General features: G+C 41.9%; 1 protein-coding gene across 8 annotated transcripts in view; it reads left to right on the forward strand.

The window, feature by feature from the left end:
* Positions 1 to 14,287, forward strand: part of ANKRD6 (ankyrin repeat domain 6) — a 70,022-nt gene that overhangs the window by 41,813 nt on the left and 13,922 nt on the right. For 4 of the 8 annotated variants that reach the window (XM_035109394.2, XM_060272591.1, XM_060272592.1 and 1 more), the window contains exons 3-6: positions 4,565 to 4,663; positions 10,098 to 10,196; positions 11,361 to 11,459; positions 12,940 to 13,038. In XM_035109394.2, coding sequence (XP_034965285.1) covers positions 4,565 to 4,663; positions 10,098 to 10,196; positions 11,361 to 11,459; positions 12,940 to 13,038 — 396 coding nt within the window. Of the gene's footprint in view, positions 1 to 4,564; positions 6,883 to 10,097; positions 10,197 to 11,360; positions 11,460 to 12,939; positions 13,039 to 14,287 lie in introns of those variants that run through there. The other 4 variants (XM_060272594.1, XM_060272590.1, XM_035109393.2 and 1 more) reach the window with 3 other exon arrangements.

Here is a 14,287-nt window from a genome sequence, read left to right on the forward strand (position 1 = left end):
TGCCATAAACAATTTTCTTTTTCTTAAAGTGTTTCTGTCACCTAGATAAGACCTCACTATCTGGTCCCTTGGCTAGTGGTAGAGTATAAATCTCTTTCTAGACCCTGCAGGCAGACAACACCATGTTTTTTACTTCCTTTTCTCCGACAGCCTCACCTCCTTATTACAGATTGCTGGCTGTGTGCCACTTCACACCCACCCACCCCGCAAACTTCAGAATTCACATTTCCACTATCCATTTGGAAGGGTTAAAAATTAATTTTTTTGAAAAGTACCTTCTGTCACAGGTCTTTCCTCCCTAAATCCTAAGGGCTCGTCCACACTTCTTGCTTGTCCTGTGCTTAGAACGCAACGGTCTGAGCGATTTTCTGCTTGTCCTGCTGCTTTCTCCTGGGAAAACTCTCTCTTTACCACTGAATTGGAGCAAAGTAGAAAACGCAATTGACATTTGCTCTGATTCAGTGGTAAAGTGTTGGATTTCCCAGGGGAAAGCTGTGGGACAAGTGGGAAGCAGGATCGAGCCCTAACATTTTCAATTGTGCTTTTGAAAATTCCATGTCAGACAGGCATATTTGTGATCCATCAGAATACAGCAAAACCAAGTTTTGTTAGTTGGGTTGGATGTAAGCTTCAAAGTATAAGCCATGTTCACTTGCCATGTGCTGATTTGTTGCCAAATGTTAGTGCTGTGCCAGCTCTGGTAACATAAGTCTCCCACAATCAAGTGTAGAAGCACTATTGGGGAATTACTATTACTGACTATGGTGTACTCTGGCATGGCAAGTTCATATTGTCATAGAAAACCCTGCTGTATCCACTGTTTGTGGACCCACAGCATATGAGGGAAGGGTTGCCACATGTCCTCTTTTACATGGGTATGTAAAATGAGAGTCGTCATAACAATCCATAGTTAAAAGTAGAAGTCAGCAAATGTGTCCTTTTTTGTTTGCCCTAATAGGATGAAACATTGCCGACATTAACTACAGGGCTAAACTTGTTTGAATTCATATTTATGATCTACGTTCTGCATCTCTGAATCATTTATCAATTCAAGTTCTGTGGTGCGTGCGTGTGAAATTGCCAAAAGATTACTTGAACCATCTTACTACGTAGTCAGCTGAAAGCAGTGTCAAATTCTGGATATTATTCTCCAGGGAAGAATAAAAGGAAATGTACTCCTAAGGTTTCAACCAGCTGTTGACTTTAATGACAGCCTTTGAAAAGGTCCTGTTTGAATCAGATCAGACTTGTATATGTGACTATCAAAGCTACAGCTTTCTGTTTGTTGAATTTAAGAACTGTTAATAGATTCACACATTGCCTGAGACTTTTTGAAATGAGGGGTGGGATGGGTTGTGCTGCAGACACCAAATAAATTAGTGTGAGTTATAATAAAAAGTTTTGGAGAAATAAACCAAAATGCACAGGAATAAAGCTGTTTGAGAGCATATTGGAAGAATGTTCTGTTTTATAGGGCAGAAGTCATGTAAGCCATGTAATTAAATGGAAATAGTCCAAATATAGAAGATCACAGTGGGATTAAAATTAAAATTCTGTTACAAACTTGATCAAATGCCTTCGAAAAGAAATGTTTAGCCAGGTACCGTAAGAGAGGTTGCCATTAAAAAGACCCACCTTAGTATCCTTACTAGACCAAGTCATCTGAAATGGGGTCCTGGAGGAAGAAGACTCCCATTGGACAAGGCATTCTTTTGACTAAATGACACACTTGCATTTTTCAAGAGCATCTTGTTACTCTTTAATTCCAGGACTCTTTCCATTACTATCTGTTAGGGGAAGAGTGGATGGATAAATAGATTGTGATGATTTGTTAATTTCAAGCATTGGTTCCATTCACCATCTTCTGACAGAGCTGAGGATTCTGGACATCTGTTTTGCTCATTGGTGTGTCTTCATATGATGATATCTAGAATGGCAATCATACCTTAGGACTGATTTGTTTTGCTTTTTTCCCTTTAAATATATCTCAAAGCTGCAGTTAGATCAGCCACGGACAGTAAAAAACAGACAAGCAGAAAACAAGAACAAAACCCTGCTGTGGGCTGACCACAATTATGATCTCACTATGCTGGCAGCCTTTATACCAGTACAGTATTATGTAATGTAACAATCCTATGCACTCCCAGCACCAAAGTAAAAAGCAAAACAGTGCTTGTGGAGGCAAGAGATAACATAGTACACAGCCAGCCACTCCTACAAGTATTCCTGGCAACTCCGCCAACACCTGCCAGCCATGATGTTGTTGTTGTCATTTAGTCGTTTAGTTGTGTCCGACTCTTCATGACCCCATGGACCAGAGCACGCCAGGCACTCCTGTCTTCCACTTCCTCCCACAGTTTGGTCAGACTCATGTTGGTAGCTTCGAGAACACTGTCCAACCATCTCGTCCTCTGTCGTCCCCTTCTCCTAGTGCCCTCAATCTTTCCCAACATCAGGGTCCTTTCCAGGGAGTCTTCTCTTCTCATGAGGTGGCCAAAGTACTGGAGCCTCAGCTTCAGGATCTGTCCTTCCAGTGAGCACTCAGGGCTGATTTCCTTCAGAATGGATAGGTTTGATCTTCTTGCAGTCCATGGGACTCTCAAGAGTCTCCTCCAGCACCAGAATTCAAAAGCATCAATTCTTCGGCGATCAGCCTTCTTTATGGTCCAGCTCTCACTTCCATACATCACTACTGGGAAAACCATAGCTTTAACTATACGGACCTTTCTTGGCAAGGTGATGTCTCTGCTTTTTAAGATGCTGTCTAGGTTTGTCATTGCTTTTCTCCCAAGAAGCAGGCGTCTTTTAATTTCGTGACTGCTGTCATGATGTTATGCCCCCATAATATTCATGCAAGGTAGTCGCCAATCATCAGTGGTGATGATGGCAACATCACGATGTTGTCACAAGTCCCAGCCCATGATGTAGTTCCATGCCATATATCTTCCTATGGGATCTGTGTAACTTTGCTGCGGGGAGTAATGTATATGCTGCCACTGGAAGTGGCTGTTGAGCTGGTTGGAATTCTGTTGTCCAAGGTGGTTGTGTTAGGGTGGCCATGTGTCCTGCAGAGGACCACTCTCTCTTAGAGTAATCCATCCAAGTGTGGTTTCAAGTTAAGGAACTATAAGAAGGGAGAGCAGGGTTAAAGTTGCAACTAGGCAGCAAATTAAGCGGGTACACAGATCCCCCCTGGGTAGCTTCTTCCTCACTATAGTGACATTTATTATCTTTCTAGTGATTCTTTCGAAATGTGCATCTAGGTGCATATATATGCAAGCATATGCACAATTTTTGCAAAGATATATCCTCTTTTTTTTGGTGAGGTGTGTTCTTTTTTTGGCAATACAGAACTGGCCACCCAAGGCGGTGGAGGCAGAAAATGAGGCACTGATGGGCGGACGTGGTTTTACTTATTTTTTTCCCTCTTTTTTCTGATGTAACACTCTCCTTGTTGATAGAGGGACATATCCCCTATCCCCACAAAAAGTATAATTTTGGGGACTTTGAGCAGTAATTCAGTGAAACTTAATTGGAGTTCAGGTGGACATTATTTGATTGTCACTTCTGTGGATGTTTAGTTCCACTAGCTACCGGTAGTCTGCTGATTAGTATATCCCTAATTACAAGAAACATCTAACTTTGCAATTAGTTCATGATCCCAAATTGTTCATCACGTGGTGCCCCAATTATGGAATTGTTTCCACAGAGAGATCCATCTGATGTCTTGTTTTGTTGCATTTTTGGTGCAGTGAAGACCTTTTATTTTACCAGCCTTTCCTGGCTTAATTTAGTTCTGTTGATAGTTTTTTTTTTAAAAAAAGGTCTTCCTGCCTTTTGTTTATGTTTTTACGATTGCTTGGTGGGCTTTTTGTTTTATTTAAATAAAAAGTGTGTATCTTGATAGCTGCACTTCCTGCTTCTATACTCATTATTTTCTGAAAACAACAGATAATGCAGGGGTGGGGATGGGCTTTTGGTTTCCATAGATATTTGGCTGGCCACTGTGAGAACAGAGTGCTGGACTGGATGGGTCCTTGGCCTGATCCAGCAGGACTCATCCTATATTCTTACAGTCAAACCTATTGTAAGTCCCATTGAACTCTGGAATTTACTTCAGAGTAGACATGTTTCAGATTGCACTTCGAGTTCTATTGCTTTCTGTCGTACAGTTAAACACCTGCTTAAATCCCTTCAATTGAGATAAATGGACTTCACATTGCTTAATACTGGTTGGTTTGTTCCATATATGCCAGCATTTATAGTTGCTTGCTTCTATAGAGGGAACACTTTCTACAGTGAGTTGGTTTGCTGGCCTAAAATGGAATTCTAGTGGGAAATGAAAGTGTGGGTAAAACAATGGAAATTAGGAGCATCTGCACTCCTAGAGAGAAGTGCGGGTACATGAATATGAAGAGTGGCCATACATTTGTAAGTACATATAGTTGGTAGTGTTGCAATATTTATTTAATAGGAATGTCTCTTTCGAATAAGGTTGCTAACATGCTGTGTACCAGCAACTGGCTTTAAAAAATTTCAGCAATTGCTACCTTCTGCTTTACAGCATGGGAGGACACCTCTCCATCTTGCGGCTTATAAGGGTCATCTCCGAGTTGCCCAGATTTTGCTCAAAGCAGGCTGTGATGTGGATCTTCAGGACGATGTGAGTAGTTCTAACCATTCTCACACCAGGGAAGCCCTTCTGTCTCTGCGTTAGCAGTCCAAAGAACACTGCAACAAGTTGTCTCCTTTTAGAGACTGATTCTTTTTCAAAACAGATGTTTGCTTTGTTTACTAAGGGTACTTCCAGATGGCAGCTTAATATTGCAAGCGGTTCATTGGAAACAGGCTATTGCTCCACATTGGATTTTACACAGAAAGTGTAAATCTGAACCATTATTATTATTATTTATTATTGTTGTTGTGGGGAGGGGGAGATACAGGTTGGCATTTTGATGCTGATAAAGTTGTATGGATACTGTAAACAACAACAACAGCAAAACCCCGCATGCAGGAGAAGCATTGATTCCACAATAAACCCCTATCTGGAAGGACCCTAATTTTATAGCTTTATATGACTGCATGTGACTGGGATGGTCAAAGACAGTGGTCCTGTAGATGAGTGCCTTGGGGCATATTTTCAAAATCTGCAAGGATCGTTTTGCCAGATCCTTTTCAAATTTTAAGCATAAACAAAGCGTGGATGTTGCCTTTCACAGAAGTAAAAGGTTTTTCAATACTGTGTCGGACAGGCACCAAGTGTTATTAGATTTCACATTGCCTGTCCTTCTTCCAGGAAGCTCAGAGCTAAGCTGTGCTGAATGTTCACATCTGCAAACATTCCATGTGAAATTAGTGCTTTGAGGGAGCTGAATTCCCACCCCTGAACCTTACTCATCTTTTTCACTGCTGTTCTTTTTGGTTCCACTTTTCTTAGAGCTGGAAACTCTTACCACCCCCCACCATCACATCATTCATGCCATTCAGAGGTGTGAAACCCACGACAAGAATGCTTGCATTTATAATGCTCAGGACATTTATGAGTGGAACCAAAATGCTTTATGGCATGGAAATTACTCTATTTTTGTACTCCTAGTGGATGGTTCTTTGCCATTCATTGAACTAATATATTGTGATCAGCCTTAACATTAAAAAAGAAACGTTGAAAGAATTTTTGGCAGAATTTGACTCTCAAAAAATCTGTGCAGCATGAATACTGTTGTTGCGCTCAAACTTTTACTAGCTGGGGGAAAAGTGGTTTTAATATTGAAAGTCACGTGATGTACAAGTTATACAGAGTGGGTATATTCATTTGATGAAGTAGTCATATTCTCTCTTCCTTTAGCTTTCCTCCAGCTAGTAGATAACATAGATGAAATCCAATTGTTGTATGTAACTACCGTAGGTTATATTCAGAGCTTGACTTAAGTTCATTAAGTTTTTCAGTGGATCTGCTCTGAGTATGGCTAACATTCGATTTCACTCAGGGTCACTGTGGATTTTTAAAAATCCATTTACATCCCACCTGAGATATTTGTACCTCTTTTATTGATTGAATGCATTTATATTCCACCTTTCCTTCAAGGAGTTCAAGGTGGTGTACAAGATTTTCCCTCCCCAAGTTTATCATCACAACAACCCTGTGAAGCAGGCTACCTGAGAGGCAGTAACTGGCCCAAAATCACTCATTAAGCTTCATGACTGATTGAGGATTTGAAGCTGGGTCTCCTCATTCCTGGTAGCAACACTCAGCAATTAGACAACAGTGGTTGTTTTACACCAGAAAGAACTTGCATATGTGGACTTAGAGACATAGTTCTGCGGCCTCCTGGATTGCAAATATTCTCAGCTTTAAAAATATTGTCCTATGTCCTGTTTTTTTCCAGTGAACTGTGAAAGTCAATAACTATATTGTTTTTATATCCTATGTAGTAAATACATAATTGCCCAATTAATTTTCCATTTGCCAAATGTTGCATAGCATAAAGAAACTCTTCAAAATGTTGTGGAGGATTTAAAATGCTGACTTCATGTTCTACAGATGTTGATCGTTAACATATTGTAAAAGACCTTATCATTAGTTGAAGAATGACCTCCAGTGGCCTTGAATGGGATTATTATGAATTTCAGCCTGTGGAGACCAGCTCTGTAGAGTATGAAACCCCAAGAAGTAACTCTTTCCTTCTCCCTGCTAATCCTGCAAGCCCTTATTGGAATCCTGATGCCATCTCTGATTGGTCAATGAGTGTTCATACAGCACATACCTCAGAAATAGTCAAGGGAAAAGTGGCCCTGGTTAAAGAAGTCGAGGAAGAAAAAGATAAGAAAAAACAGAGGAGAAAGGCTAGAAAAGATCCTAGAAGATTGCAAAGAGAGAAGGAGGTTAGAACTGTTAACTTCAGCTTCTCTGCGACACAGTTGCATGTACCATTTGGATTGGCCATCTGGCATGGCAGAGCTACTTTAAAAGTGCATGGTTGCATGTTTGGCTTTTTTAAAATGATGCTTTGCCAAAAGGTTACGTACCTGTGTCCTTTTCACACAAGAGTCCCACTAATTATTTTGTGGTTACCATATTTAAAGGAAATGCTTCCTGGGAATTGTTTGCATTGCCAAAATTTAAAGCAGAGGCGGCCCTCCAGGTGTTGTTGAGCTCGCATCTTCCATTGACCCCAGCTAGCCTGGATGATGGAAGTTGTGGTCCAGCAACCCCTTGTTCAATGCATTCCCTATCCCTGATCTGTTGTACAGTTCTGGACTCATAAAAGTCACTGGCCAGCTATGAATGACCTTGCACTTAAGAAATAGTTTCTGCATGAAAATAATGGAGGGTAGACGGGTATACCTTTTGCTAATAGAGTACTGTGCCTCAAAGGTGGCTCTTACTGGCTAGTTTTGGCTAATTTGACATTTATTTTTTGGTGGTGCACACAGCAATTAACACTGTACTCTTCATTTGTCCACCTTCATCCTCCGTAGCACATGATGCAGTCAGGACTAAGAGAGGAACAGAACTCTAATTATTTCCCATGATGTTTTGAGAACACTGTTGCACTCTTTTGTGTCAAGTGAAAATACTCACTTCACTCCTAGTCATGCTTATGTGCTATCCTGTGTGGATATATACTGATGTAGCTGATTTATGTACAACAGAACACATGACTTTGATAGCCCAAAGCAAGCTGGCCTGGGCAACTATTTATAAAACAGTTTTCTACCTTGATGTTGGTTGTCTTTCAATTACTCTCTTTGTTATTGCACTGGAAATGCATCTTTCTGTTTGTGACTTGAGATTTCTTTTAATTGGAGGGAAATGGTTCCCAGAGCAGATGTTGTCTTCCTCAAATGCCAGTATGTTTAATAAGTCCTTTAATGAACTACATTAGCTTTTCCTGTTGCTGTCACTCTGATCTAATTAAAATAATTGTTACAACAGAAATCTATCATGCGGGTGAGCAAGTGGGTCTTTTGTTATGAAACAATCATCAGCTTAATCCATTCTATCTGCAACAGCTGGCTCTTGAGCAGTGCCATTTAGAAGGCTTTGGGTTTGAGCTGCAGGAAATCATAGTAGCTCATTTCAGTCCCATACATCCCAGTGAAAAATGTAGCTTGATTTTATGATCTTTTATAATTTGGCCTTTTTTTTAAAAAAACATTGCATAGTACTTGAAAGAAAATAGCATCTGAACATGCCGCTCAAAGAACGCTGTGTTCCTTGAAATGTTTGTACAAATAAAATGGTCTCCTGCTGCTATCTGAAGATATTTTCTGTACTTTCCCCAACAGCTTCACAATGGGTCAAATTGCAAACTGTCACATAACCACTTTGCTGCTGGCTAGGCATTGCGTGGAGCCACTCAACTTACATTCCAGCTTCTTTATTTAGACTGAAAACAGACATAGCTTCTAGGAATAGTGGATGTGGTTTGAACATGCGTTGACCCAGTTTGTATGTCACAGTAACCCTAATGGTGCACCATGAAAAGGTTTTCCTGTGCTGTTCATCTCCCTACTAATGGTGGGGCAAAACAATCAACACCCCTGATTTAGCGTTAATGTCTGATCCATGGGATGTGGTTTGTTTCCCAAGGGCAAATATTAGTGACAGATTGTATGGTTTGTTGCGAATGAAACAAACCATCACCCCTAGTTCTGATATAATGCTCAGCCAAGGATCATGGCCTGTTTCTTCCTCTTCATCAAATATAAGCCCCAGTAGTGGCCAGCAGGTGTGTGTTGCTGTTGGTTACCAAGAGGGAGGGCAAGGCAGTGGGGAAACTGGCATGTTGTGGGTGCAGTGCTGGGAGCTGTGATGCTACACCTTCACTGTGCCAAGCTCCCTGCTGCCTCTCCCTTTCTCCAGGCCATGATACATGCCGTTGGCAAGCCAGGAGAGCAACACAGTCCCACTGGCTGCATAAGGCTTAAAAACACACACACACCACACATACAAATAGTTGACCAGTCAAACATGCAGCCTTTGTAACTGCATTGTTCATTGGGCTATCTAGATATCAACGGATGTTGCAAACGTCAGTCAAATTGCTGTCAGTTTGCTGAACTTTGCCTGGTTTTGTTCCATCTGAAAGAACTAGATCAGGGGTCCCCAGACTTACCGGGCTCCGGGCCGGTGCCCGCCGCGCCGACCACGCGGCGGGCCGGAGGGCGGGGGAGTGCGCGCCTGTGCGCATGCGCACACGCACACGGTCGGAAAAACGCCGAAAATCGCTTGTGCGCATGCCTATGGGCCTCCCCCGACCCGGAAGTGCATCGGAAATGACCTCTTCTGGGTCGGGAGAGGCCCATACGCATGCGCACAAAGGATTTTCGCCGATTTGCCGATTTTGAAGATCGCCGCCGCACTGCGCTCCGTAAGAGCGGGCGGTGGTCGTCGCGGGCAGGATTGGGAGGCTAATTGGGCCGCATCCGGCCCGGGGGCCGTAGTCTGGGGACCCCTGAACTAGATGATTGAGGAACACTCAGAGCTACTTGAGTGATCCTGAGTCAGCTAATCTGCTGATCTGGTGATACATAGTGCTAGGTAGAAGTTTGCTAGGGAGGACATATGGTGAGGCCCATGATTTGTAAGCAGTGTGTATTGGAGTGGGCTATGACTTTCAGAATCATAAGCTACCAGCAGTAAATGGTTATGTCATGTAATGCTTCTATAAGGAAAATGATGGGGTGGGTGGGCGGGCAGAGCATGATAACCTCTGTGGCTCACCACATACTGTTGCCAGCGCATTAGTTTTCATGCTGCAAAACTCTACACGTGACAACAACCCTCACTTAAGTTTCATGTTCTTCTTTTTCTAAATGGGAATTCTTTCTGTGTAGGAAAAGCGTAACAGGTGAAGTGGCCTAATTGCTTGGGTTGTCTGCTAATAGCTAGACCAGTGTAATGTTGCACAGTGTGAACATTCTGTAGAATTTGGAAACCAGAGTGTGGCTTGCTCTTAAACTCATACAGTAGTAGCACTGTGTATGTTGCTGTTTATGGGGACAGGATGTTTTGATGCTGCTAATTGAAATGCATGTATGTTGATGTAGATTTGAAATAAAATGTGTTAGTAAATAATGGGTACTCTTTGCAGGGTGACCAGACAGCTTTGCATCGAGCGACCGTCGTAGGGAACGTAGACGTAATAGCAGCTCTTATCCGCGAAGGCTGTGCTTTGGACAGACAAGACAAGGTTATTGCCAGTTTTGTGTTTATTCTCTTTCTCTGTCGTCTCTGAAGGATGCTCTCTCCAACTTGTTTGTGTCATTTGCTGTAGAGGAAATAAATATAATGCAGAATAACACAACACAATTACGAGCTCTTGAAAATACATATCTGTATTGAATTGGTAAACTTTGGTTTTTCATGAGTAAATATCAGTCAAAACAACACAGCATACGGCAACATGCATGCACAGCAGCATCACTGTAAATACAATACTTACGAAAACTTCCTTAATCTTTGTACTAGTTACTAATGTTTCCCTTTTTGTTGTATTCAAGTGGCAGTGGGCTACAGATCCACATAAACTCAAAGCACATGACTTCCCCTAAAGAAACCTGGGAACTGTAGTTGGTTGGGAACCACAGCTCTGTGAGGGGGAAGCACCAGCCAAGTGCTTTAAATTTGCATTGGATGTGCTTTATACATATGATGGGCACCTGCAGGGTCCAACTGGATCATTTCCCTTCAAGTACAGTAGTAGGATGCTCTGAGCTGATTACTACATTGTTTTGAGGAAACCCACCCAGGACTGCTACCGTTGCTGGAAACCACAAGAGGGGAGAGAGTGCTCTTGTGCTCAAATTTTGCTTGCTGGTTTCTCGCAGGCAACTGTTCTGCCCCTGTGAGAACAAGGTGCTGGACAAGATGGGCCAGTGGTTTGATCCAGCAGGCTCTTCCTATGTTCTTAGATGTAACTGTTTTAGGGATGAACCTTAGCCCTAGCCCTGCTCCTTCCTTTACACATTTTTTCCTGCTTAGCTTAACCATGGTTAAAGGCTGCATTGACACTGATGTTTATCATAGTAAATGCTAACCAGGGATTGCACCTAGCTATGGTTTCTAGTGTACTTAAAACCCTGGTTACCCTCAGGTAAATTAAAAATTAAATGTTGATGCTGAGCTGATGCTGATGCTGGGTTAACAAAGATTGAGACCAGGAGGGTTCTACTTCCTTAAAAGGGGGGGGGGAGTGTGGTAATGAGTATGTGAATTCCCATGGTCTGCAAATAGTAATTCTTCAGTCATTTAACATGGCATCCAAATAGAATTATAAATAGCACCTCCGGGTGTATGCAGTATTTTCTCTATATGGACACGGTACTCTAAACTGCTAATTTTCTTTTGCCTTCAGGATGGGAACACAGCTCTCCATGAAGCCTCTTGGCATGGATTCAGCCAGTCTGCCAAACTGCTTGTTAAAGGAGGGGCAAACGTTCTTGCCAGAAACAAGGTGAGATGCATGCAGAAAGGAGCATTCAAGTGCTGCTCTTTAAAAAAAAGGAAAAGAAAAGAATAACTAATTTTTAAATGGGAGTTTTTCCTCAACAGTAGTTTCCAGCAGAGGCATTTCTGGATAAATGGCTGTGCCTTTTCTTGGCAACACTCTTCCATTTAATTTAAGATGGACTATGCCTTGATTATTCTCTTTGAGGGAAAACTTGTATTCTGACAGTTCACACACACACACACACACACACACACACACACACACACACACACACAGAGCGCTGTTGGGAGTGAATGTTGCATTAATTATGGCTGAAGAACTATCAAAGTGCTTCTAGCATCCTAATCATTGCAGAAGCGTGTGAAAATGAATTGAACAAACAAGAAAATGTCAATTAAAAACCCCCGTTTATCAGAAACAAGAAAGCCAGGCACATGAATGGCAAAACTGAGGGGAAGCAGCTTGTCTTCCATGAGACTTTCAGACACTAGGATAAGCTCTTGTTGCAAACTTTTGAGAGAGACTCAGGTGTTCTTTCTTCTCTCGTCTATATTATGTTTTGAGGAACGTTTTGCAGAGAGGACTGGGGGGGGGGACACAGCAAAAGGTTGGATCCTGTCTTTTTCTAAATCAGCAAGAGTGTTTCCTTTTGCATAATTCCACTCAGTGGAAACTCCCACCAGCAGAAAGGAGGGAGGTGACTTTTGCTAATTGTGCCACCTTTCATGCTGTTCTTCTGGGTTGGCAAATCTTTCAGAACACTCTTGGAAAAAGTTACTAGGTGTTTTGTGTGTGTGTGTGAGAGAGAGAGAGATCACAAATCAAACAAGCAAAAAGGTGAAGGTTCATAGGGTATCCCTGAAGCAAATCACTTAAGATAAATTATGACATTACTAAAACAAAATGTTAAAATGTGGGTTAGTGTAAAGACGAAATCCTGGTAGTGGCAGCCATTTTCCTTAAGACACATCTTAAGGACTTAAAATGGGCACAAAGTCCCTTCTTAAAAACTACAATCATACTTTTCAAATCTAGATGGAAACAAGTGATTCTTATCCAGTTCCCATTTACTTCCCCTCCCCCATGTATGCTCCGCTTTTCTATAACAAGAACAGAACCCAGTTGTTTTTTGTTTTTTTGAAAAGTAGCCAATAAACTGGAATTATACAGGGTTAGGGAGTTCTATTATAATGGCCAAAAAAAAAAGAAATCAGAGAAATTTTAAATGAACAAGAGCACCCTTGGTTTGAACTCAGGAAATTAAGTTTATTTATAGCAAAAGACATTATCAAACAGCAGGTAAAAAAAGAGAACTGATGTTGTTTTAACAGCTGATTTAATTTTAATGCCAAAGGACAAACTACCAAAATTTATAACAAAGTTCTATATAGGTGTTCTAACAGGATTATAAGAAATGGTGTGAGATGGTTTCTTGCTCTTTTATAAAGGTGACTGTTGTGTTTCCCCCCATCTCTTTCCTAAGGCAGGCAACACACCACTACACCTGGCCTGCCAAAACAGTCATTCCGAAAGTGTTCGGGTCCTGCTGCTTGGAGGCTCTCGGGCTGATATAAAAAATAATGTGAGTGTTACCAAAATATATATCTGCAGATTTGATAGAGAAAAACCCTCAAATGCAGTATTTGAGTGGGAAAATAATAATGTGACATTGCTTGCATATGAGTATTGTGGCCAGTCCCATTCCAAATTATCAATTGAATGAGTTTTCTGAAGGTTTAAAAACATGTACATTTTAACAGGAAAGGAGCAAATTTGCAATCAACCTAATAAAGGCAGAAAAACATTTTATAAAAGCAGCAGGGCAGCTTGCACCCCAACCTCATATTAATGATGCCTCGTGAAACTGCCCCATTTCTCTCTGCCATCAGTTTCTTCCTGCGTTTTGTTCCTCCATTTTTCAATCAAGTGCAGAGCATACTAGAGTCAGAAAGAATTACTGTTGTTTGTTTGCCAAGATAGCAATTGTGTTGTACCTAAAAAAACACCCCATCATCTGTATAATTATCTGCATATGTATAACCCCATCAAAACCAGTGGAGCTTATTTCTGACTAGACCCACATTAGGGTGGGTCACCAAGGTGAAAATTAACGAAGGGTAGTCTTTATTCCATGGGACGCGGGTGGCGCTGTGGTCTAAACTACTGAGCCTAGGGCTTGCCAATCAGGAGGTCGGCGGTTCAAATCCCTGTGACGGGGTGAGCTCCCGTTGCTTGGTCCCAGCTCCTGCCAACCTAGCAGTTCAAAAGCATGTCAGAGTGTAAGTAGATAAATAGGCACTGCTCCGACAGGAAGGTAAACAGCGTTTCCGTGCGCTGCTCTGGTTCGCCAGAAGCGGCCACATGACCTGGAGGCTGTACGCCGGCTCCCTCGGCCAGTAAAGCGAGATGAGCGCCGCAACCCCAGAGTCATTCATGACTGGACTTAGCTGTCAGGGGTCCTTTATCTTTACCCTTTATTCCAGATTAGTTAATCCAGAGCAGGTCTCTCTGCTCCCACCTGTCATTCTGGCTGCACTTACAACTTGCATGAGGCCCCCAAGAGTTTCCCCTGAAAGAATGTGGCCCTTGACCTACAAAAGGTGGCCTCACATTTGCAAATTATAAGTATAGTTACCAAGTAAATGGGCCATGGATATTGAAGGAAAAGAAGCATAACTGCTCCATGTGGTTACCCAGATTTCCAGTGTACAGCACTTGCCCCTGCATGTTTACCCAGATGTATATTTCCTCCCTGCGTCCAGTGAGGCTTACTCCACAGAACCACAACTTTAATGTGTTAAGGCATCATGTTAACTTTCTTACTGTGATTT

Source organism: Zootoca vivipara, chromosome 3 (assembly GCF_963506605.1).
Source record: "Zootoca vivipara chromosome 3, rZooViv1.1, whole genome shotgun sequence".
NCBI classification, from domain to species: domain Eukaryota; kingdom Metazoa; phylum Chordata; class Lepidosauria; order Squamata; family Lacertidae; genus Zootoca; species Zootoca vivipara.